The following is a 27,468-nucleotide window of genomic DNA, read 5'->3' as shown; positions in this document are numbered from 1 at the left end:
TTTTGTATGAGGAACTACTTTCTTCCAGCATTCATTCACATCTGCAGCTGACGTCAGAACAGCAGAAGCTGTTACTAATTCACCAACGTCACTTTAGAGCTAGTGTTTGAATGATTCTCTAGCGTAATGTCTAAAGTGACGACAAAACAGCTGATTTTGCTCAAACTTCAAGATTATAAAGGCTGATTTATACTTCTGCGTCAAGCGTACGTGTATGCTATGTGGCGGTCGGCATCACTGATGCGCACCTCTCAAAAAAATGTAACTACACGTTGCAACAACGCGAAGCGCAAGCTCTGTGATTGGTTGGCTTGGTAGCGTTGACGAGTGTGGGCGGGACTGAATAGTCGTGCAAACCCCAATGTAGCGATTGTTTACAAGTGTGGAGTCCTGAGAAGGAGCTCCGGATGGAAAGTTTTGTTCTGTGTTTACCTCATGGTTAAAGTTGTTGCTCGTCCACTGGTTCCTGCCTCAAAATAAACGAGTTTGAGTCACTTGTTCATTAAGGAAGCGTTCATAGAAAACAAAACAAAACAGATACGCGCGTTGCATGCGCCGTTGGTTACGCCGATCACTTGACGCAGAAGTATGCACCAGGATTTAGGCTGAACAGCATGAAATGCCATCATTCCACAAGGATTTCCCAGTATTTCTCTGTTGCAGTTGGGAGATCAAAATGATTAACCCCGAAAAAGCCAAATCAAAGTAAAAACTTCCAGCTCACTAAGCTATAAATACAGCACTAGAACATACAAAAGAGAGATAGATTGACTGTCAATTACCTGTTTTATTATGTTTTGTTTTAGGTTTTTTAATCAGGTTTTTTAATCAGCTGTAGTTTGAAACTACACTCTAAGGCAGGGGTTCTCAAACATTTCAGCCCGGGACCCCCAAAATAACTCACGACCCCCCCTATTTTCGTAAGTGGTTATAATCATACAAATGTTGCACACAACACTCACACAAACCAATCAGCCTATATAAACACAAGCATATTGACAACACAAAAAAGTGCAACAGTCCCTTATCATTTTTATTATTATTATTTTATATTTACCTCATCTAATTAGACTGGTGGGCACAATATTTAAGTTACATCCCAAGTCTTTTCTTGGTTTAATTTTGGAGACTGCCACTTACACCTCATACTCCATGTTTAGTGTCCTGTATGTATTTTAAATGTACGTGAGTGCTGTAACGGTGTCAGAAAGTTTAGCTAGTGCTGTAAAATCTGGTGCACTGACGCTATTGCTTTGTCATTAATCTAATGTTGCAACCAATTTAAAAAACAACAACAACAACAACAAAAACCAAAGGCTGATGGCTTTTTGTTTGGATACTGTATTTTTTTATGTAACTATTTTTTATCTTCTGTAGGTTATGGATTAACAATGGTAATCATAAAAGTTTTTTTAAATTTATTAGATTTTTGTAAATCACCAAGCGACCCCATCTCATTGTCCCGCGACCCCCCAGGGGGTCCCGACCCCCACTTTGAGAACCACTGCTCTAAGGATTTATTATGCAGTCTCCGACGCCATCTTGTGGCAGAGCTTCAACTATCTTTGCTCTGCTCAAAGACAGGCTGATAGAGGCCGACGTGCTGAATCTCCGAAAATATAAATATTTAAAATAGGCACTATCCTTATAAATTAACTGCATACTTACAATCTAAACAACAACATTCTCACCTGAAAAAGCCTCAAAGGTACATTATGTTGTCCAACAGCTGCAATATTTGTCAAACTGTAGTGAGTTTATTGATCTGCTGTCACTCTATGTGGGCGGAGTAACACACAAGGGTGAGGAGGCTGTACGAGTGCTGATATTGCAGAATATCACACGGCTTTCAGCCAATCAGATTCGAGTAACAGACAGGACTGTTGTATAAAAAAATAATAAAGTCTTTAATATAATATGATATAATATAATATGATATAATATAATATGATATAATATAATATGATATAATATAATATAATATAATATAAAATAATAATATAATATAATATAATATAATATAATAAAATAATATAAAATAATATAATATAATATAATATAATAAAATATAATATAAAATAATATAAAATAATATAATATAATATAATATAATATAATATAATATAATATAATATAATATAATATAATCAACCAACAATGAGCAGATTAAAGAGTAGTTTAATTTGGACCGATTATAGTCCAGAGGTCCAGCATTTTTGCAAAAAGTATAAAACAAATAAAACTAAATAAAAAATCTCAAACACCGTCCCACAAGATAAAAGACAGACGTCACCTTACAATCATCTCAACAATTCACATTTCATATAATAAACAGATACAAAAACCAAAGCACTGAAGGCATGAGAGCTCAGGTCACTGAAAAGGCATCGGGTTTGCTGTTTGTTTGTTTGTTTGTTTATGCATGAACTTGTATCTTAAAGCCTGTGTTGTCATTTTGGCACTTTAATAACCACATACACATAGTTATTACCATCTTTATCACAGTCCAGCACAGGCACATCATTGCTTGTATTCTGTCATAATTTCAGGTTTCCAGCATTTCCACCTGCTGTTTACGGTCTGTGGGAAATAAAACCCTATGAGGCTTGTGTTTTCAGCATCGGGGTATATTTGAAAGCTGCAGACGATCACGTCATTTTTTTAAAATGTAGTTTCATTATAGTCTTAAGTTATAGTTTCAATTATTTATTACATTTATTTCAATGTACAGTTGAAATTATCTGCCCTCCTGTGTTTTTTTCCCTTTTTCCGATATTTTCAAAGTGATGTTGAACAGATTCAGGATTTTTTCTCAGTATTTGCTGTAATATTTTTTCTTCTGGAGAAAGCCTTATTTGTTTTATTTTGGCTAGAATAAAAGCAGTTTTTATTTAACAATTTTTAAACACCATTTTAATGTCAATATTATTAGCCCCCTTAAGCTATATTTGTTTTGGATTGTTATACACTGACCCTGACTTGCCTAATTAACCTAGTTAAGTCTTAGGGTGCTTTCACACCTGTGAATCGATTCAGTTGTTCCGAAACAGAGATTACAAATGTTACATTGTTGCTCTTTGCTCTTGGAGCGGTTCGCTTTCACCAAGCGGCAACCTCGGAATACGGAATACGGAAGTAACTAAAACTGCAATTCATCCGAAATTCCGCTAGTCCTGGCCGCTCCTGGCTCCAAAACAGAGCAAATTTCAATTGAGTCCACTGTTAGAATGGCCAACTTTACAACAGAAAAAAAGGTGTTTACAGCCTGGTACAAAAAAAGATTTTGGTTAATACAGCTAATATTACCCTTCATGACAACTGTGAGGGGGGTGAATTTTTTTATAACTCATCCGTTTCCTTTATATTAAGTTATATTAAGTTTGCATAATTAAGGGCGTGGTCACTTGATTGACAGCTAGGTCTCGTTGGTCGCAGTCACGTCACCTCAGCTGAATCCTGCAGATTAGCCACTGATCTCTGCATATTTATCGTATTTCTGTGTTGTTTTATGTGACTTTACACAGTCAACTGCCTTTTGGACTTGTTTCCTACAATTATTAGATGGCATGGCATGCTGAGTGAACTTAATTGTGCTCACAAACCATTCACGTGGCCTCCGTTTCCCATGTGAGTAAAGTTATATACTTATATACCATCTCTATACATGTATTTATTTTATTTAAGATCATTTATCATTTATATTTATATTTAGAGCTGTAATGCACTGCAGAATCTGTCAGATTGATTAGCTGTAGGCTCTAGATCAGTCATCTGAAGTGTTGTCATACAGTGTTATGCTGGATTTTATCAATAGTCTTACATTAACTAACACAGACTATATCTGAAGTGTTTGGAAGTAATTCGCGTTTTCCTCCTGTTTAAAAACGTCATAAGAACAATGTTTAGTGGCTCAATGTATTACAGCAGTGTTTTTAAAAGACTAAACACTTTATTGATATAGTTTACAACCAAGCACAAGTGGTCAGAACACAAACGAGTCGCAGGTGATGAAGTATTAAGCGTTTTCCCAAAGTAAAGTGTGTCTGAACCAGGTCCAAGCTAAATGCTAGCAGGTGTCTGTAGCTCCGTTCACTCTCCGCCTCTTTGCCCTTGTTTGGTATCCCGCCGTGGGTGTGATGACGCGTGACCAAAATGGCGACGGTTGGCCGTGCCTACTTGTGGCTTCTTTTGCGCTCTTCAGAAACCTATGGGTGACGTCACGGACACTACGTCCATATATTTTACAGTCTATGGCTTTCACACTGCAAAGTTTCTAATCGGACCAAAAGAGCTAAAACAAGTCACGTGCGAGTAAACTCTCCTCACATTGGTCAGAGTGTCAGGGTTTATTTTGCAGCGTCCCGCTCAGCTGTCAGGAGAGGTGGTGGATTGGTGGTGATTGACAGGGTGCGTGCTCGATGTGTCTGAGGAGAGATGCGGTGGGGAGGGGTGAGAAGGGTGCGCAACGATGCCTATTTGAGGACCGGGAGGGAGACGCGAGATTACCGGGAGATCATCACTCGTTTGTGGGCATCTGGAGACTCGCGAAACTTCCCGCCCTACTCATAATTCTCTCTTCATAGAGCCGTAAGCCTATTACATATCCATAAAAACTGTGATATAACCGCGCTCGGATCAGATCGCTTTCTCACTGCAATCGAACCACTCCAGGGTTTGTTTCAATCGAGCCGAGACCACCTCATTCAGGCGATCTCGGAGCGATTACTTTGGCGCGGAACAGAGCGGTGTTCACATATGCCAATCGAACCGCGCTAACTGGGCAAACGAGACACGTTCCGAAACAAAAGTGTAGGTGTGAAAGCACCCTTAAATTGTCACTTTAACCTGAATACTAGTATCTTGAAGAATATCTAGTCAAATATTCTGTGCTGTCATCATGGCAAAGATAAAATAAATCAGTTATTAGAAATGAGTTATTAAAACTATGATGATTAGAAATGTGTTGAAGAAATCTGCTCTCTGTTACACAGAAATTGGAGAATAAATATAGAGGGGGTTAATAATTATTTCTGACTCCAACTGTATGAATTTCATTAATAGTAAATAAATATAATATAATATAATGCATTTATTATATGATTCATAATAAAATTATATAAATATATGATTAATCATATGATATAGGACTAATGTTGCCTTGACTGAAATTATTTTTGTATTTGATTAAAAGTTTAGTAATTCATTCATTTTTCTTCGGTCCCTTATTTATCAGAGGTCGCCACAGCGGACTTATCCAGCATATGTTTTACACAGCGAATGCCCTTCCAGACGCAACCCAGTACTGGGAAACAATCATACACTCTCACATTCACACACACACTCATACACTATGGCCATTTTAGTTCATCAGTTCACCTATAGCACATGTGCTTGGACTGTGGGGGACACCGGAGCACCCGGAGGAAACCCACGCCAACATGAGAACATGCAAACTCCACACAGAAATGCCAACTGACCCAGCTGAGGCTCGAACCAGCGACCTTCTTGCTGTGAGGCTAAAGTGCTAACCACTGAGCCACCGCACCGCTGTATGACAGTTGTATTATTATTACTTAATTTAATCTATTTACGTTTTAGATACAATATTATTTGAGTTTTGAATGTATTATTTTAAAGTACAAAATAAAGCACTTTTCTTTTTACATTTTTTATATTTTGTTTTCGGCAACGCAGTGGGTAGTGCTGTCGACCAAGGTCTCTGGTTCGATCCTCGGCTCAGTTGGCGTTTGTGGAGTTTGCATGTTCTCCCTGCCTTTGCGTGGGTTTCCTCCGTGTGCTCCGGTTTCCCCCACAGTCCAAAGGCATGTGGTACAGGGGAATTGGGTAGGCTAAATTGTCTGTAGTGTATGAGTGTGTGTGTTGCGTATGGGTTGCGGAATGTGCTGGATAAATTGGCGGTTCATTCCGCTGTGGCGAGCCCGGATTAATAAAGGGACTAAGCCGACAAGAAAATGAATGAATGAGTATTTTGTTTTCATTTGTTAGTAAAACTTTTTGTTGTTGTTGTGTTTTTGACATTTTTACTCATTTTTTTTTCTCACTTTAAATTCAGTTTTATTAAAATCATTAAAAAATGTTTTTCCATTTACTTTATGCAAAACATTTTAGATTTAGTCAATGAAGTTAGTCTACAAAATTAGTTACGTATTTTATATTTATTTTCCATTCAAGTAATTCTTTCTCAGCTTTTTTCCATTTATTATTCATTTAAAAAAAAAACATTTTCACTATTTTAGAATATTTTCTATTAATTTTAATTTTCAAATATTGTAGCTTGTCAAGTTAAACTAAATAAAAACAGGGAAAAGACATTACAATTTTTTGTTAATAGTTTATTAACAAAAATCAATAATTATTTATTTTGTTTTAAATCTAGAATTTTATTTTCATTTTTGTAATCTATAAAAGTAGCTTGAGATTTTTATCCTTGACACTTTCTTAATCCAGTCAATAATGAATACTGAAACAGAATAAAATCAATCCTTTCTGAAACATGCTTGTTTTCACACTATATCCACATTACCAGAACTTATTTTTGCATAACATCCAATATCTCTGTTCTTTTTTAGTTATTTTAGCTCAAGTTAAACTATAAGTAAATCAGCCAAACACTAATAAAATACATTTTTAAATAATTAAAAAATAATAATTTTTCATTTTAGTAAAATATTTGGTCATTTTATTGTGTTTTCTGATATACATTAATAATTTTTGCCTCTAATTAGCACATTTCCTTTATAAAATGTCAATATATTTGCCATTAAGTTTGGGTTTTAACTATGCTAGTTTAAGTTAAATTAATTAGGAATTTACTTTGTATTAGTTTAGTCCTGTTAACATTTAATTTATTTCAGTTGTATGATTTTATTTTAAATGTTTATCACCTATTAAATTACCTTCAAATCTTTTATCGTTCATAATACAGTCATTAATGAAGACAGAAATAAAACTCAACCCTTCCCAAAGCATGTTTGTTTCCACACTATATCCAAATCTCCTTGTTTCCCCCCTAAAAAAAACCAAATCTCTGCATGTTTTCAAGTATACCCCATAATAGTGCTCTCCGGACTGCTGTCCAGCTGTAGGTTTGAGTTCAGCACAAACCTCTCAAACCACTGAACTGATCCCAGGATGCATCGCAGGAGTTTCAGCAGTGATGTGTGTGTTTCTCACGGGTTGTGCAAGCAGTGTGTGTTTGTCTGCTGTGTCTCCATGTGCTCCAGCATCTCCCGAATGATGGCTCGGAGCGCTCGGGCCAGATCCTCCGCGCTGTACGGTTTATCCAGAGGAGGAACATGAACAAACGCCGACCGGCCCTCGCCCACAAACAGAGACATGTAGTAGGTGTAGTCACACAGATACCTGCGGTGAGGACGGAGAGTGTGTTAATGATAAACGCACAAACATGCTCCGTACAACAATTGCACAAAGCCAGATAGAGTTTTACCCAGGGTATTTAGCATTTATTTTGAGTTGGGCTCAAGAAGATGAGCTGGTTTTGATCAGGTTTTAATGGTAACTTAAAGGGTCACGAAACACCAAAACACATTTGTTGAGATGCTGACAGTCATATATGTGTCCCACGTTGCTTAAAGAGCCCATCTTATGAGTTTTTGAAAATGCCCTTCCATGTAGTGTGTAACTCAGCTCTAAGTGAAGTGAAGTATCCAGCTAAGACTTAAATCTGTAAGTGTACAGTGTTTAAAACTGTTGATTCATCTATAAAAGAGTCGACTCATAGTGCTTCAAACGAGTCATCTTGATAACGAGTCATTAGGGGCCCGTTCTTCGTACGTGGATTACTCAGTTAGCTGGATTTGGTTATTGATGATTTGACACAATCCAGGATCGTTTCGTTCTTCAAAGCTGATCCGAGAGTTGTTGTCATAGCAACAGTTCTGCTAGCTCAAACCGGATCGGGAGCAGGTTCAATTCATATAAACAGGATTAGATTGGCTCAGTTCAAGCAAAGATAATACAGAGAGTACCGAATTCTGATATTTTCTTACAGTAGTAGTTATATACACTTGGGAAAATAGTACATATTTTTTAACTATATATATATAAAGTTATAGTTATTAATAAAATAAAGTTATACATATTAATAAAACGTATGCAATCTGCACTCTTGAAATGAAAGTACAAAGACTGCCACCTGGTGGTGCAAAGAGAAAACTTATTGATGTAAACTTTTTAGATCGCTTTAGTACAATTTGTGTATAATAGAAATGCAGAATATGTGACTTTTTTTAAAGCAATAATACATTTCAGCAGTCATAAACATGTTTTGATAGTTCATATGCAGTGATTTGATGCTTTACAAAAGTTGCAGACGCCTTTACCAATATCAAAACGCTTTTGTGAACAACCAGTTATTCTTTACACCGATTAAAAAACGGCTACAATAATAAAGAAAATATTTTCTTAATGTAACTAAATACATTGATTTGCATTGAAATACATGATGAATACTCTTGACACATGAAAGTGTAAAGCCTGCAGCTCACAACAAATGTGGAAGGTTATTGCGTGTCATATCTAACAAACCGTTTACTGCTAATTTGATGTAATTTTGCTCACATGGATAATTGAATATTAATCAGATGATGTCATTACGCTGCTGTGACGTCAGCCAATCGTTGCATTGCTGATCATGATTTCGAGGATCGATAGATCTGTCCTTCACAACACACACAGCGATCTCAGATCAGTTTATCCAGACATTCTAATCTGATTCGCAAACTCGTTTGAAGAACCAAATTAGAGAGAGATCAGTTATCGAGATTAAAAGATTCGGGATCTGCCAAATCATCTTAGATCATTTAAGCGAGGTACGAAGAACGGACCCTAGGTGTTTCGCCATGACGTGATAACGAAACCAAGTAGTTGCACGCGCAAATCCAGGAGATTTGAAACCTGCGGCCCCACCCTCTAACACAGGAAAAGCCACACACACACACACACACACACACACAAACACGCCGGTCAAATGAAGTGGCTATATGCAGATGGATATTATTGAGTCTCGACCGCAAAGATGAAACCTCAGCATTATAGCCGATCCTTGAGCAGTTTAAGTGCTTCTGGAAACGACATGCTGATTAGTTAATATATTAATATCATACGCACAAGAACATGTTCTAAATAAAATTCTAAATAAATTAACAGATAAAAATTGCAGCTATTTGCGATTTAGAAATTGCGTGTGCTTAAGTTGTGATTTTTTTGCGATTGCGATTAATTGCAAAGCCCTATTATGTTCCTGTAAGAAAACATTGCAAATAACTTGAAATCCGGCGACCGCAATAAATCAAACCGTTGGGAACAACTGTGGTCAAAACCAAAGTTCACAGTGAGTGTGTTCTCCTGGACTTCTACATTCTGATTTCCTGCCGCCGAACCGCGTCATAGCTCAATACCATAAAGTTAACTTGATTTCAACTCTCCTTGACCATTGAAAACGAATGACTTCCAGCTACTTTGACGCTCCCGCCGCTTTCGGTGTGATCGAACAGTAAGTCTTGTTTTTGAATCTGCCACTATGTTGACAAATAGGCATTTGTAGCTCCGCCCTCTTCTGAAAAGAGCTCAATCGCATTTGAATTTAAAGCAACAGTTACCAAAATTCCCCAATTAGGATGAAAGCCAAAAAGGGTCAGTTTCAGAGAGTTAGAAAACATTATTTATGTGGTATTTTGAGCTGACACACACACACACACACACACACACACAAACAAAAACACAAACACGCCGGTCAAATGAAGTGGCTATATGCAGATGGATATTATTGAGTCTCGACCCAAAGATGAAACCTCAGCATTATAGCCGATCCTTGAGCAGTTTGAGTGCTTCTGGAAACGACATGCTGATTGGTTAACATATTAATATCATGCGCACAAGAACATATTCTAAATAAAATTCTAAATAAATTAACAGATAAAAATTGCAGCTATTTGCGATTTAGAAATTGCGTGTGCTTAAGTTGCGATGTTTTTGCGATTGCGATTAATTGCACAGCCCTATTATGTTCCTGTAAGAAAACATTGCAAATAACTTGAAATCCGGCGACCGCAATTATCAAACCGTTGGGAACAGCTGTGGTCAAAACCAAAGTTCACAGTGAGTGTGTTCTCCTGGACTTCTACATTCTGATTTCCTGCTGCCGAACCGCGTCATAGCTCAATACCATAAAGTTACCTTGATTTCAACTCTCCTTGACCATTGAAAACGAATGACTTCCAGCTACTTTGACGCTCCCGCCGCTTTCGGTGTGATCGTACAGTAAGTCTTGTTTTTGAATCTGCCACTATGTTGACAAATAGGCATTTGTAGCTCCGCCCTCTTCTGAAAAGAGCTCAATCTCATTTAAATTTAAAGCAACAGTTACCAAAATTCCACAATTAGGATGAAAGCCAAAAAGGGTCAGTTTCAGAGAGTTAGAAAACATTATTTGTGTGGTATCTTGAGCTGACACACACACACACACACAAACAAAAACACAAACACGCCGGTCAAATGAAGTGGCTATATGCAGATGGATATTATTGAGTCTCGACCCAAAGATGAAACCTCAGCATTATAGCCGATCCTTGAGCAGTTTGAGTGCTTCTGGAAACGACATGCTGATTGGTTAACATATTAATATCATGCGCACAAGAACATATTCTAAATAAAATTCTAAATAAATTAACAGATAAAAATTGCAGCTATTTGCGATTTAGAAATTGCGTGTGCTTAAGTTGCGATGTTTTTGCGATTGCGATTAATTGCACAGCCCTATTATGTTCCTGTAAGAAAACATTGCAAATAACTTGAAATCCGGCGACCGCAATAATCAAACCGTTGGGAACAACTGTGGTCAAAACCAAAGTTCACAGTGAGTGTGTTCTCCTGGACTTCTACATTCTGATTTCCTGCTGCCGAACCGCGTCATAGCTCAATACCATAAAGTTACCTTGATTTCAACTCTCCTTGACCATTGAAAACGAATGACTTCCAGCTACTTTGACGCTCCCGCCGCTTTCGGTGTGATCGTACAGTAAGTCTTGTTTTTGAATCTGCCACTATGTTGACAAATAGGCATTTGTAGCTCCGCCCTCTTCTGAAAAGAGCTCAATCTCATTTAAATTTAAAGCAACAGTTACCAAAATTCCACAATTAGGATGAAAGCCAAAAAGGGTCAGTTTCAGAGAGTTAGAAAACATTATTTGTGTGGTATCTTGAGCTGACACACACACACACACACACAAACAAAAACACAAACACGCCGGTCAAATGAAGTGGCTATATGCAGATGGATATTATTGAGTCTCGACCCAAAGATGAAACCTCAGCATTAAAGCCGATCCTTAAGCAGTTTGAGTGCTTCTGGAAACGACATGCTGATTGGTTAACATATTAATATCATGCGCACAAGAACATATTCTGAATAAAATTCTAAATAAATTAACAGATCAAAATTGCAGCTATTTGCGATTTAGAAATTGCGTGTGCTTAAGTTGCGATGTTTTTGCGATTGCGATTAATTGCACAGCCCTATTATGTTCCTGTAAGAAAACATTGCAAATAACTTGAAATTCGGCGACCGCAATAATCAAACCGTTGGGAACAGCTGTGGTCAAAACCAAAGTTCACAGTGAGTGTGTTCTCCTGGACTTCTACATTCTGATTTCCTGCCGCCGAACCGCGTCATAGCTCAATACCATAAAGTTACCTTGATTTCAACTCTCCTTGACCATTGAAAACTCTCCTTGACCATTGAAACTCTCCTTGACCATTGAAAACGAATGACTTCCAGCTACTTTGACGCGCCCGCCGCTTTCGGTGTGATCGAACAGTAAGTCTTGTTTTTGAATCTGCCACTATGTTGACAAATAGGCATTTGTAGCTCCGCCCTCTTCTGAAAAGAGCTCAATCGCATTTGAATTTAAAGCAACAGTTACCAAAATTCCACAATCAGGATGAAAGCCAAAAAGGGTCAGTTTCAGAGAGTTAGAAAACATTATTAGTGTGGTATTTTGAGCTGACACACACACACACACACTCTCTAGGGACATCAGAGACACAATTAGTATTTTGTAAAAAGTGGCATAATAGCTCCCATTTAAAGCAGAATGGTTTTATTTTACTTTTTATTTTATTAAAATAAATAATAGCTGTTTATTTTTGTATGATCATTATAAATAAATATATGAATAAGTGTTTTTTTTTCTAGTTGTTTAAAAGGTGTATGCTAAGTCATGAACGAAAACGACATTTTTTTCTGCATGTTAGCACAGCAAAGCAAAGCGTTTATACCTGCCGGCGTCCTTCGACACAGACACAGAGACTCCGAGGCCGGAGGAGTTGACTCTCTTGCAGACCATGTCCATGTCTATGACTGAATGAATGCAGTCTGGTCCTCCATCCACACAGCAGCGGGACACGGGACAGAACATGCAGTTGTCCATCCGCATGTAGCCCTGGTTATGACCACACTGCTCCAGTGTCACTGTGGTCGCCATCCCGGACACACCCACGTGGACCACTAACTAAAAAGCAAAGACAGAAAATAAAAGTATACTTACAGCTGAAGACAAAACAATTACTTAAAAAGAATTCAAATGTTTAGAGCAAAATTCAGTTTTACACAGTCATAACATACACAAAAGTCTTGTCGTCAATGCAAGTTTTAGGAACAACAAATCATAACTTGACTTCTAGTTGATCGTTTGGTATCAGAAGTGGCTTATATGAAAGGCCTCTAGATTACACTTATTTGACCAACATTTTGATTGATTTATTTAGGACAGTAAGGTCTGACTTTTCTTAGACTAAAGTCTCATCACTGAACAGCAATAATGTCCAGTATAGAATATAAAGTCCTGCTGCAGTGGAGACAGAATGAATATTGTGTCTGACTCCATCATGAGCTTGGAGGACTGCATCCATACATCTCTGCACTGACTCAAATCACTGATTAATAAAGTCATCTGGAATGGCAGAGAAAGCGTTCCTACAGGACTCCCAGAGCTCATCAAGACTCTTTCGGTTCATCTTTAACCCCTCCTCCTTCATGTTACCTCAGACATGCTCAATAATGTTCATGTCTGGTGACTGGGCTGGCCAATCCTGGAGCACCTTGACCTTCTTTGCTTTCAGGAGCTTTGATGTGGAGGCTGAAGTATGAGAAGGAGCGCTATCCTGCTGGAGAATTGTCCCTCTCCTGTGGTTTGTAATGTAATGGGCAGCACAAATGTCTTGATACCTCAGGCTGTTGATGTTGATCATCCACTCTGCAGATCTCTCCATACTGAATGTAACCCCAAACCATGATTATTCCTTCACCAAACTTGACTGATTTCTAGGAGAATCTTGGGTCCATGTGGGTTCCAGTAGGTCTTCTGCAGTATTTGTGATGATCGGGATGCAGATCAACAAATGATTCATGGGGGAAAAAATATATATATACATATATATCGACCTTCTGCCACTTTTCTAAACGATCAACCAGAAGTCAAGTTATTATTTGTTGCTCTTACAACTGGGATCGACGACAAGACTTTTGTCAAGTAGTCAGTATGGTTAAAAAAAAAAACACTAATGATTTATAGTAAACACTTCATAGGATATTTTCATGTGGGTGTTTGACACCCAAAATAGATATGTTAGCAGATATCGCAGCCTCTGTTACTTTTTAAACTTGCACTTTTTTGTTAACATTTATTATTAATTGTTTAGGATATGCAGTTTCACGTTCTGATTCCAATGCCTGAATATTAAATTGTTAAAATGACTATAATTGAATAAAATATTCTAAACAATAAAATATTATGCATTCTTTGAAAGAGTGTACTTGCATTGTGATGATATTATATTGTCATTCTGTCATTAATAAGTGGCATAAAATGGTCTTAAAATGACAATAGCCCCTTTCACACATACAATGATGTGGAGGCTGAAGTATGAGAAGGAGCGCTATCCTGCTGGAGAATTGTCCCTCTCCTGTGGTTTGTAATGTAATGGGCAGCACAAATGTCTTGATATCTCAGGCTGTTGATGTTGATCATCCACTCTGCAGATGATCTCTCCATACTGATTGTAACCCCAAACCATGATTTTTCCCTCACCAAACTTGACTGATTTCTCTAAGAATCTTGAGTCCATGCTGGTTCCAGTAGTTCTTTTGCAGTATTTGTGATGATTGGGATGCAGATCAACAAATGATTCATGGAAAGAATCCACCTTCTGCCACTTTTCCAATTCATCAACAAGCAATCAAGTCATTATTTGTTGCTCTTACAACTGGGATCCACGACAAGCCTTTTGTCAGGTAGTGTAGCATATACACTTGAATGATTTTAATAACTGTAACTTAAAGGGATATGTCACCAAAAATTAAAATTACTCACATTATTTATTCACTCTCAAGTACAATTTTAGAGGAGGGCTAATAACTCTTTATTACATGAATAGTTAAGCTGATTATATATTATAAATTAATTATGTTTAAAGAAGTCCTCTTCGGTCTCCAAGACTACACTTATTGGCTCAAAATACAGTACACATACTATGCTATTACAGTATTTATCATAACACACTTTGTAATTAATAACTGACAACGGCCAGTTGGTGGCGATCCTTCAGTGTGCATTATTGTCTAATCAGGGGTTCTTAATCTTTTTCCAAAGTTAAATTTAAGCACTTTCTAGGGGCATTTGTTAACCTTTCCAGCAATTTACAAATGTCAAAGAATATGTTTACATACACTCACCGGCCACTTTATTAGGCAGGGCTCAACAATAAGGACTGCCCGGTGGCCCAGGGCCAGCGTGAGAGACACTTGGGACAGTAGACCGGATCATTAATGGCCCGATTGGGACAGTTCTGCCTTGTCACTAATATTTAATTTGTCTGTGACTATTTGTCAATTGCGTGCATTTTAAGTTTGTGCTTTCAAATCTTTAAATGCTACCTTCTCTGTAATGTCGTAAACAACATATTGCTTTCCGATTCGTCTGATTCAACTGATTGATTTGACCATGCTATTTTTTTTTTTTTTTTGTAACCTGGTAACAACCAGTACAGCGTAGAAACAGCAACATGGCGGCAACATCAAATTAAAAGGCTAAACGAAAATGTCTGTCTCTAGTGTGTTGGAAGTAGACATTTACTTGGAAGCAACACGACAAAATAATAATGAAGTGATGTTATGCATAGTTTGCCGTCAGTTTGACAAATCAGCCACCTTTTTTTTAAAAAATAATTTCAAACTGCAATAAAATGCCTCCACATTCTCCATACTGCTCTTTTTGTTTGCATAACACTTATATTTACAATTGTTTTTTAAGTATTGAAATTCTAGATTTACAGACTTTATTTTTGACACATTATTTAAAATATGTCGTTAAAAAATAGCTATTAACTTCTCTTTTTTTTGGTGGGGCCAGTGAAAATTTTAGCAGGGCAAGTAAAAATCTAAACCACTTGCCCGATCGGACCAGTAGAAAAAATCCTTAGCGATGAACCCTGTTAGGTATACCAAACTTGTACCAGGTTGGAAGCCTTTTGCCTTCAGGTCTGCCTTAATCCTTTGTGGCATAAATTTAACAAGGTACTGGAAATATTCCTGAGAGATATTGCTCCATACTGACATGATAGCATCACACAGTTGCAGCAGATTTGACGGCTGCACATGCATAATGTGAATCTCCCGTTCCACCACATCCCAAAGGTGCTCTACTGGATTGAGAGCTGGTGACTGTGGAGGCCGTTTGAGTACAGTGAACTCATTGTCATGTTCAAGAAACCAGTCTGAGATGATTCAAGCTTTATGACATGGAGCGTTATCCTGCTTGGGATGTGGTCATAAAGGAATGGACATGGTCCGCAACAATACTTAGGTGGACATGATGCTCAGTTGGTACTAATGGGAACAAAGTGTGCCAAGAAAATATCCCCCCACACCATTACACCACCACCACCAGCCTGAACCATTGATACAATGAAGGATGGATCCATGCTTTCATGTTGCTAACGCCAAATTCTGACCCGACCATCTGAATGTGTCAGCAGAAATGGAGACTCATCAGAGCAGGCAACGTTTCTCCAATCTTCTATTGTCCAGTTTTGGTGAGTCTGTGTGAACTGTAGCCTCAGTTTCCTGTTCTTAGCTGACAGGAGTGGCACCCGGTGTGGTCTTCGGCTGCCGTAGCCCATCCGCCTCAAGGTTGGACGTGTTGTGTGTTCAGAGATGCTCTTCTGCAGACCCCGGTTGTATCGAGTGCTTATTTGAGTTACTGTTGCCTTTCTATCAGCTGGAACCAGTCTGGCCATTCTCCTCTGACCTCTGGTATCAACAAGACATTTGCGCCCACAGAACTGCCGCTCACTGGATATTTCCTCTTGTTCAGACCATTCTCTGTAAACACTAAAGATGGTTGTGAAAATCTCAGTTGATCAGCAGTTTTTGAAATACTCAGACCAGCCCGTCAGGCACCAACAACCACGTTCAAAGTCACTTAAATCACCTTTCAGCAGATCGTCTTGACCATGTCTACATGCCTAAATGCCTTGAGTTGCTGCCATGTGATGGACTGATTAGAAATTTGTGTTAACGAGAAGTTGGACAGGTGTGCCTAATAAAGTGGCCGGTAAGTGTGCATATCCATATTTCAACACATTATATTAAAACTTTTTGTTAGAATACTAAACAATATCAGAGGGAAAATTTTTAATAGCATGTTTGCCCCAAGTTCAAGCTGAATTACTGTCATTTACTCTGTTAAATTTAATTTGCTCACATCTTAAATGTGTCATTTTTCCCTTTAAATCAAGCTAGGGAATTTTTTTTTAAATAATTACTATTATTTATTTAATAACACAATTTGATCGCAATAATTACAATTACAATTTCAAGTTGTTTCAAGCACCTTATCCAACAATTTTAAACCTGTAAAATTCTAAATTAAAATTCAAGCATTTTGAAGGATGTCCAGCAACCGTGCCAACCATGTCTAATAATTCAATGGGCCGGATTCAATTATTCACTCACACTCTGGTTTCTACAGCTAAATCCACTGTTCAGATGTTGTATTTGAGACATTTGTGAGTTTTTTGTCGTCATACTGCTCCTGTGTAGCCCTAGTTTCTCACACATCTCCTCCAAAGCCTTCTGTTGTGTTTTGATGTAATTTCCAACAGTGAAATAACTAAAATCATTCAGCGTAGTGATATGGAGCTGTAATGCGCTCAAAACCTGCCGGAACTATTTCAGCTGAGCTAAATTAGTAAATTTAATGGTACAAAAAATTAATTGTATTTTTTATAATCACAATTGTTTCCCAGAGATGGGCTGCGGCTGGAAGGGCATCCGCTGCGTAAAAACGTGCTGGATAAGTTGGCAGTTCATTCCGCTGTGGTGACCCGAGATCAATAAAGGGACTAAGCCGACAAGAAAATGAATGAATGAATGATCACACTTGATTAAAACAGTCAGCAGAAACACATTGGCTGTGTCCGAAACCGCATACTTCCATACTATATAGTATGCTAAAATCAGTATGCGAGCAGAGTAGTATGTCCGAATTCACAGAATTCGAAAATTAGTAGGCGAGAAGTACCCAGATAACTTACTACTTCCGGTGAGATTCTTGAGTGCGCATCCCATGCATGCTGCGCTATCCCATGATGCCCCGCGAGCGAATTCATGAATGGGAGTAAAGCGACGCAAATTACGCAGGTAGGGTTCGTGACTATGTCAAAATGGCGGATGTAGTACGTCCGAATTCCATTCATACTTTTCACATTCATACTGTATAGAACGTACTTTTCTAACGGCCGAGTAGTACGTATAAATTCAAATGCAGTACCTACTGAGTAGTAGGCGGTTTCGAACGCAGCCTTTGACATTCACTTGACATGAAAATAGCCAGCCAATCAGAATCAAGCATTCCGTAGTGTTAATTCAAACTATTTGCTCATATCAAGAATGAACAGGCAGAATCAGCATCAGTATCGTTACGCTACTTGTGGAAGATGATCTTTCCATAGAGAAGGCAGGAGATTCTGGACCGCTTGATATTCCACAGGAACTTCAGCAACATGGAGGTTTATATCATCGCCCAAACCCAGTTTCTCCAGCTCCTGACAGAATGATATACAGCAGAAGAAAGTATTAGGACTGCATGATATACCGGGTGGGCCATTTATATGGGCCATTTATTGTGGCACATTAGTATATGTGAGGGGGCAAACTTTTACAGAGTGGGTGGTGACCATGGTGGCCATTTTGAAGTCGGCCATATTGGATCCAACTTTTGTTTTTTCAAAAGGAAGAGGGTCATGTGACACATCAAACTGATTGGGAATTTCACAAGAAAAACAATGGTGTGCTTGGTTTTAAATGGTTTTGAATGGCCCCCAAGGTCTCCCGATCTGACCCCCTTAGACTTTTATCTTTGGGGTCATCTGAAGGCAATTGCCTATGGTGTGAAGATACAAGATGTGCAGCACCTGAAACTACGGATACTGGAAGCCTGTGCTGGCATTTCTCCTGCGGTGTTGCTATCAGTGTGTGAAGAGTGGGAGAAGAGGGTTGCGTTGACAATCCAACACAATGGGCAACATATTGAACACATTTTATAAGTGAGAAGTCAGAAACTTGTAAATAACTCAGGAAATAATAAAGTTATGTTAAAACCAAGCACACCATTGTTTTTCTTGTGAAATTCCCAATCAGTTTGATGTGTCACATGACACTCTTCCTATTGAAAAAACAAAAGTTAAAAAGTTGCTGCCCTCATAGCAGCAAACTCCAATCAGAAAAAAGATATCATTAAAAAGGGAGGATCAAATCATGTTAAATATCATACCTGTACAGCCACCCAACTGGCATTAACAGTATGTTCACCAAATGGCTCGAAACCTACAAATAAAGAGAAACACACTCATATGACAGATGAAATATCCAGTATTTAGTTAAACATACACATAGTAGGGGAAATAAGTATTGGCAGGTTAAAGACGCCTCTCATATGGAGAATGAGGTCTCATGCATTGCTCAGGTGTGAGTTTCTCACAAACTTCAACAGAATGTCTAAATCTTGATGATTCTGTGGGTCTCGTCTATATCAGATCTGAGCTTTATCTTGTATTGTCTACTGGATTGAGATCAGGTGATTGGCTGGGCCATTCTACAGCTTGATTGTCTTTCTCTGAAAGCATCTGAGAGTCTCCTTGCCTGTGTTTTGGATCATTGTCTTGCTGAAATGTTCACACTGGGTTCATCTTCATCCTCCTGCTAATGTAGATGTTGGACTGAAGCAGCTGATGTTCATTTACACTAAGGAAGGCTGAGGCTTGCTGAAGAACTACTGAGAGATTTCAGCTGCTGTCTGGGCTTTCACTGCTCAAACACACCTCCCTTTCTTCTTCACATGTTCAATACTTTTTCCCAGAGTCAATTAATTTTTTTACATAACTTAATTAGTAAATTAATTACCTTAATAATATGTATTTCCTTTTTTTCTATTAAAATCTGGTGAAAATTTCAAGGCACCTTTACAAATATATTTTCTGAAAAACATTTTGACGTGTAGCTTATTTTCCCCACTGTGTGTCTATGTTATGACTTTACTTGACAAGCAGCTGTGTGATAAGATGTAATAAACCCCTTCAGACTCCTCGGCTTTAGCTACATTATCATGCGCTTTATAGCTTTTGCACCCTTCGAAGTTAACAAGCTGCAGTCAGCAAAATCCAAACGCAGCAGTTCAGAGTCTACAATCTAATCATGCTTGAAACTGGATGTAATGAGTAACTCTAGCGCTTGAGTTCAGATCAGATGTTGCAATAAACAACAGTACAAACGCTATAATCACGAATGTGCTAAATGAAGATCTTAATAAATCTAAGGATGCATTTCTACGAATGAATTAATAAATTTAAGCATTGTAATTTATATGCATTTAATTTTTATATTAGGATATTAGTATTTTATTACTATATTATATTTATTGGCAGTACCACAATATAGTCACACTCTGTAATTATTTCGCACATACTCGCACTTTTAGTATAGTATTGTAGTATTTTACGGCATTAGTAATTCATTAATACGGTTTATTATTTATTGGCAGTACCACAATATAGTCATTCTATAGTTATTTCACACAATGGCACATGTGTATTTATGTTTGTATTAATAAATCATAAACTCCACGTTAAATTATCACGTAACTAAAACATTTTGGGTTTTTATACTAAATTTAATGAAAATATGAGATGAAATAACTTTAACCCCTAAACTGGCATCATCCCACCAACACTGACTAATCATTACCAACTACAGTTAAAGTCAAACTTATTAGCCTCGCTTTGATTTTATTTTTCTGTTTTAAATATTTCCCAAATGATGTTTAACAGAGCAAGGAAATTTTCACAGTATGTCTGATAATATTTTTTCCTCTGGAGAAAGTATTATTTGCTTTATTTAGGCTAGAATAATAGCAGTTTTTAAATTTTTTAAACACCATTTCAAGTCACAATTATTATCCCCTTTAAGCTATAACTTTTTCCGATAGTCTACAGAACAAACCATCATTATACAATAACTTGCCTAATTACCCTAACCTGCCTAGTTAACCTAATTAACCTAGTTAAGCCTTTAAATGTCACTTTAAGCTGTATAGAAGTGTCTTGAAGAATATCTAGTCAAATATTATTTACTCTCATCATGACAAAGATAAAATAAATCAATTATTAGAAATGAGTTATTAAAGCTATTATGTTTAGAAATGTGTTGAAGAAATTGACAGAATTTGGGAACAAAATAAACAGGGGGGCTAATAATTCAGGGGGCTAATAATTCTGACTTCAACTGTATATATTTTGGAATAGTCTATAATTTTTAAATGCATATTTTACGACAATTTTTTGTTAGGTTATGTTATGTTGGAAGAGTAATAGATTAAAACACATTTAATGTCACCCTAGAACCTGTAGGAGCTTTTACGCTTACGTTTTTAAACTGTAATATTGTAGTCTATACCTAAAGCAATGATGTTTAACTGTATATAATTTGAAAGCTTAAAATTAAGATTTATATTAGATTTTCCATATATGGTGAGAGATTTTTGATAGATATTACTGAGCAACAGTTATTAATATGCAACTTAACAGAGATGTAAAGCATACTTTGCTACAGCAATCCACATGTAAAATATCTTAAATCTAAGTGCTTTAGGGAGAAAATAAAAACTAAATAAACACCAGACGTGTTCAATACTAACTTTAAGCTCATGTTAGTTTTCCAACAAACGTGAAAACATAGTATCTCAATAATAAATGTTAAAATAAGACAAATATCATGTCAAAAAAATACAGAGTTAAAGTTGGGTTTTTTATTCACACATTCGTTATGTGACAGCTTATAACACGCTCCATATATTGTTTACATGGTACTTTTAATATTTGGTCTGAAATCACATGTAACGATGACTTCAAAACAAAATTAACACTGTTTAATTGACTGTGAACAATGTTGTACTTTGATAGTCATTAGTTGCTAATTTGATTTCACTATGTAGAATTTTCAAAGAATACTTTTCTGAAATTACATTATTAAGGAGAAAGTCAGAATGTGCGAATATAAAACCAACTTTACCTTAATAAATACACCCAGAAAGTAATTACACTAAATAAAACACAATAGTAAAACGACAGTACTTTCCCATACTTTTAAATAACGCTGGTATTTCGGGTATTTCAGATTTTTTTTTGTCTTTTGATTGTTCCCAAAAGTCTTTTGTTTTAATATTGATATTTTTGTGAGTGTGTTGTTGTGAAAACAAAATAAAAAGCATTTAATATATATTTTAACCAAAATCAGGAATCTTGCTTTGGCGATTAACTTAAAATATCTTAAATCTAAGTGCTTTATGGAGAAAATAAAAACTAAATAAACACCAGACGTGTTCAATACAAACTTTAAGCTCAAGTTAGTTTTCCAACAAACGTGAAAACATAGTATCTCAATAATAAATGCTAAAATAAGACAAATATGCAAAAAAAATACATCATTGATGTAAAATTGGGTTTTATATTCACACATTCGTTATGTGACAGCTTATAACACGCTCCATATATTGTGGTACTTTTAATATTTGGTCTGAAATCACATGTAACGATGACTTCAAATCAACATTAGCAATGTTTAATTGACTGTGAACAATGTTGTACTTTGATAGTCATTAGTTGCTAATTTGATTTCACTATGTAGAATTTTCAAAGAATATTTTTCTGAAATTACATTATTAAGGAGAAAGTCAGAATGTGCGAATATAAAACCAACTTTACCTTAATAAATACCCCCAGAAAGTAATTACACGAAATAATACACAACACTAAAACGACAGTACTTTTCAATACTTTTAAATAACGCTGGTATTTCGGGTATTTCAGATTTTTTTTTGTCTTTTGATTGTTCCCAAAAGTCTATTGTTTTAATATTGATCTATTTGTGAGTGTGTTGTTGTGAAAGCTAAATATAAAGCATTTAATATATATTTTAACCAAAATCAGGAATCTTGCTTTGGCGATTAACTTAAAATATCTTAAATCTAAGTGCTTTATGGAGAAAATAAAAACTAAATAAACACCAGACGTGTTCAATACAAACTTTAAGCTCATGTTAGTTTTCCAACAAACATGAAAACATAGTATCTCAATAATAAATGCTAAAATAAGACAAATATGCAAAAAAATACATCATTGATGTAAAATTGGGTTTTATATTCACATATTCGTTATGTGACAGCTTATAACACGCTCCATATATTGTTTACATGGTACTTTTAATATTTGGTCTGAAATCACATGTAACGATGACTTCAAATCAACATTAGCAATGTTTAATTGACTGTGAACAATGTTGTACTTTGATAGTCATTAGTTGCTAATTTGATTTCACTATGTAGAATTTTCAAAGAATATTTTTCTGAAATTACATTATTAAGGAGAAAGTCAGAATGTGCGAATATAAAACCAACTTTACCTTAATAAATACCCCCAGAAAGTAATTACACTAAATAAAACACAATACTAAAACGACAGTACTTTCCCATACTTTTAAATAACGCTGGTATTTCGGGTATTTCAGATTTTTTTTGTCTTTTGATTGTTCCCAAAAGTCTTTTGTTTTAATATTGATATTTTTGAGAGTGTGTTGTTGTGAAAACAAAATATAAAGCATTTAATATATATTTTAACCAAAATCAGGAATCTTGCTTTGGCGATTAACTTAAAATATCTTAAATCTAAGTGCTTTATGGAGAAAATAAAAACTAAATAAACACCAAACGTGTTCAATACAAACTTTAAGCTCAAGTTAGTTTTCCAACAAACGTGAAAACATAGTATCTCAATAATAAATGCTAAAATAAGACAAATATGCAAAAAAAATACATCATTGATGTAAAATTGGGTTTTATATTCACACATTCGTTATGTGACAGCTTATAACACGCTCCATATATTGTTTACATGGTACTTTTAATATTTGGTCTGAAATCACATGTAACGATGACTTCAAATCAACATTAGCACTGTTTAATTGACTGTGAACAATGTTGTACTTTGATAGTCATTAGTTGCTAATTTGATTTCACTATGTAGAATTTTCAAAGAATATTTTTTTGAAATTACATTATTAAGGAGAAAGTCAGAATGTGCGAATATAAAACCAACTTTACCTTAATAAATACACCCAGAAAGTAATTACACTAAATAAAACACAATACTAAAACGACAGTACTTTCCCATACTTTTAAATAACGCTGGTATTTCGGGTATTTCAGATTTTTTTGTCTTTTGATTGTTCCCAAAAGTCTTTTGTTTTAATATTGATATTTTTGAGAGTGTGTTGTTGTGAAAACAAAATATAAAGCATTTAATATATATTTTAACCAAAATCAGGAATCTTGCTTTGGCGATTAACTTAAAATATCTTAAATCTAAGTGCTTTATGGAGAAAATAAAAACTAAATAAACACCAAACGTGTTCAATACAAACTTTAAGCTCAAGTTAGTTTTCCAACAAACGTGAAAACATAGTATCTCAATAATAAATGCTAAAATAAGACAAATATGCAAAAAAAAAAAATACATCATTGATGTAAAGTTGGGTTTTATATTCACACATTCGTTATGTGACAGCTTATAACACGCTCCCTATATTGTTTACATGGTACCTTAAATATTTGGTCTAAAAATTACATGTAACGATGACTTCAAATCAACATTAGCACTATTTTATTGACTGTGAACAATGTTGTACCTTGATAGTCTGAATGTGTGAATATAAAACCAACTTTACCTCAATAAATACACGCAGAAAGTAATTACACGAAATAATGCACAATGTACAAACACGCCAGTACTTTCCCATACTTTCGAATAACGCTGGTATTTCGGGTATTTCAGGTTTTTAGTCTTTTATTTGTTCCCAAATGTATTTTCGTTTAATATTGATCTTTTTTTGTGTGTGTTGTTGTGAAATCGATACCAATAATAAGACTGACAGAAGCAGACTGAGGAAAAACTCTTAAAAAACTGACACAAGACTCACACGAGCGTCGAAAAACACTCACCGGTCACGACAACCGTCTTCCTCTGGTCCATGACTGAAAAACCAAAGAGTTTCGTTCAAGAATAAAAGAAAAAATAATGATAATCTGAGGAGATGTTCAATAACTGGCATAAACACACATCATCATCATCATGTTCCAGGACTCTTCCTCTCCTCTCTCCGGCTGAACTGAGATCAGCGCTGACGGTGAAGAACAGCGTCATCTGTCGCTCCGGAGTCATTTAATCATTACCAAATTCATAAATACCATGAAATCGTCGTTTTATATACACTCACAGGCCACTATATTAGGCACACCTTACTAGTAGCGGGTCGGACCCATTTTTGTCTTTAGAACTTGCTTAATCCTTAATGGCATAGATTCAACAAGGTACTGGAAATAAATATTCCTCAGAGATTTTCCTCCATATTGACATGATAGCATCACACAGTTGCTGCAGATTTGTCAGCTGCACATCCATGATGTGAATCTCCCGTTCCACCACATCCCAAAGGTGCTCTATTGGATTGAGAGCTGGTGCCTGTGGAGGTCATTTGAGTACAGTGAACTCATTGTCATGTTCAAGAAACCAGTCTGAGATGATTCACGCTTTATGACATGGAGCATTACACTGCTGGAAGTAGCCATCAGAAGATGAGTACACTGTGCTCATAAAGGGATGGACATGGTCAGCAACAATACTCAGGTAGGCTGTGGCGTTGACACGATGCTCAACTGGTACTAATGGGCCTAAAGTGAGCCAAGAAAATATTTCCCACACTATTACACCACCACCACCCGCCTGAACCGTTGGTGCAATGTAGGATGAATCCATGCTTTCATGTTGTTGATGCCAAATTGTGACCCGATCAGCCGAATGTGGCAGCAGAAATGGAGACTCATCAGAGCAGGCAACATTTCTCCAATCTTCTATTGTCCAGTTTTGGTGAGCCTGTGTGAATTGTAGCCTCAGTTTCCTGTTCTTAGCTGACAGGAGCGGCACCCGGTGTGTTCTTCTGCTGCTGTAGCTCATCCGCCTCAAGGTTGGACATGTTGTGTGTTCAGAGATGCTCTTCTGCAGACCTCAGTGCTTATTTGTGTTGCCTTTCTATCAGCTGATACCAGTCTGGCCATTCTCCTCTGACATCAACAAGGAATTTGCGCCCACAGAACTGCCACTCACTGGATATTTCCTCTTGTTCAGACCATTCTCTGTACATTCAACATTTTCACCTGACGTCAGAACAGCAGAAGCCGTTACTAATTCACCAACATAACTTTAGAGCTAGTGTTTGAATGATTCTCTAGCGTAATGTCTAAAGTGACGACAAAATTGTGCTCACATTTCAAGATTATAAGTTTAAACACCATGAAATGACATTAGTCTACAGAGATGTCCCAGTATTTCTCTGTTGCAATCGGGAGACCACAATAATATTATGGTGTAAATACAGCACTACAACATACAAGAGAGAGAGATATCGACTTAGAAAGTATTTCCCAGGTGAAAAAATATATAAAATTAAATGCAATTAAAATACACTTAAATACCCGCAAATACATTTTTAGTACATTGTTATTTTTTTGTGTTAAATAAACATTTGATGGTTTTACACTATAAATATACTAATTAAAAGTATGTTTGTACTTCAGTAGGACTTTAGTACACATGACAAAAGTATAACAAATTCCAGTAATACTTAAATAAATTTTTAGTGTACTACAATAAAGTACACTACAGAAAAAACATCCAAAAGAGTTTTATTAGTGTTTTTCAAAAGTGTGCTTTAAATGCTTTAAACATTAGTTGATTTTTAGTACACTGTTTACATACTAATCCTAAGTTTAAAATAAGTTAATATATAAAAAATCTATTAGTAATGTATTGTAGTAGAAGTACATTTTCCCAAAAGTTGTAGGAAGTACACTTAATGTGAATGCAATATTATCACTAACACTTAAATTGATTTTGAGTGTGGTAATTTTAAGTTTACATTAAATTGACTTTATTAAAAATCTATTAGAAACGTATTGTAGTAGAAGTACATTTTCCCAAAATACTTTTAACACAGTATTTAGCACACATTTTTTTTTTTTTTTACAATTTGTATATTCTCTTAATATATTACTATTATACTTTAAATTAGTCATAAATATATTTAAATGTTTAAAAGTAGGGTTCAAGTGTATTTCTAGTTGTAACTAAATATATATATATATATATATATATATATATATATATATATATATATATATATATATATAAAATACAGATATAGTATGTTAAAAGCACATTTTAGTTCAATTTCATGGTGTCTCAAAATAGCACAGTTGAGTACACTTAGATGGTATTAGGTTTATCTTAACATATACTTAATACTATCTTTTAGTACATAAAGTACAAAATTAGTGTGTGAAAATAGAGCACTTTTAGTATATTACTGAAAAGTGTACTAAGTATACTTAAAGTGCATTTTAGTGCACTTTTTTTTACCTGGGTTTACCTGTTTAATAATGATAAGCTGTAGTTTGAAATTATGCTGTTTTTCTCTTAGGGCTTATTATGCGTTCTTTGTTGCCAACTTGTGGATGAGCATCGTCAACCGTCTTTGCTCTGCTCTGCTCATGACTGTCTCTCAAAAACTATGAATATCTAAAATAGGCACTAGCCTTATAAATAAACTGCATAGTTGCAATCTAAGCAACTACATTCTCGCCTAAAAAATTGAATGTTCATGAAGACTGCAGAGTGATGCATACAATAATGACTTCAAGTAGTATAATTAAGTAGTTTGTGATGTATGTTAAAGTGTACCCCCTAAAAGTACAAGTGGCCCCTGCC

At 36.0% G+C, this 27,468-nt stretch overlaps 1 protein-coding gene across 2 annotated transcripts; it reads right to left on the bottom strand.

Moving 5' to 3' along the window:
* Nucleotides 1-2,162: 2,162 nt before the first annotated feature.
* On the bottom strand, nt 2,163-24,795 carry pgpep1 (pyroglutamyl-peptidase I). 2 transcript variants are annotated; one of them, XR_012387468.1, is made up of 6 exons: nt 24,648-24,776; nt 18,873-18,925; nt 18,028-18,144; nt 12,319-12,551; nt 7,126-7,383; nt 2,163-2,580 (listed from the first exon to the last, which is right to left on the bottom strand). XR_012387468.1 is itself a non-coding variant. In NM_001020526.2 (5 exons), the coding sequence occupies exons 1-5, from the start codon at nt 24,676-24,678 to the stop codon at nt 7,191-7,193; spliced, it is 627 nt and encodes a 208-aa protein (NP_001018362.1). In that variant the 5' UTR covers nt 24,679-24,795; the 3' UTR covers nt 6,053-7,190. The 2 variants fall into 2 exon arrangements, 1 of the variants encoding a protein (NP_001018362.1); NM_001020526.2 differs by lacking the exon at nt 2,163-2,580 and having other exon boundaries at nt 6,053-7,383; nt 24,648-24,795.
* Between the last annotated feature and the right edge of the window lie 2,673 nt (nt 24,796-27,468).

This window comes from Danio rerio, chromosome 2 (genome assembly GCF_049306965.1).
Source record: "Danio rerio strain Tuebingen ecotype United States chromosome 2, GRCz12tu, whole genome shotgun sequence".
Lineage (NCBI taxonomy): Eukaryota > Metazoa > Chordata > Actinopteri > Cypriniformes > Danionidae > Danio > Danio rerio.
This window is presented reverse-complemented; position numbering and strand designations above follow the sequence as displayed.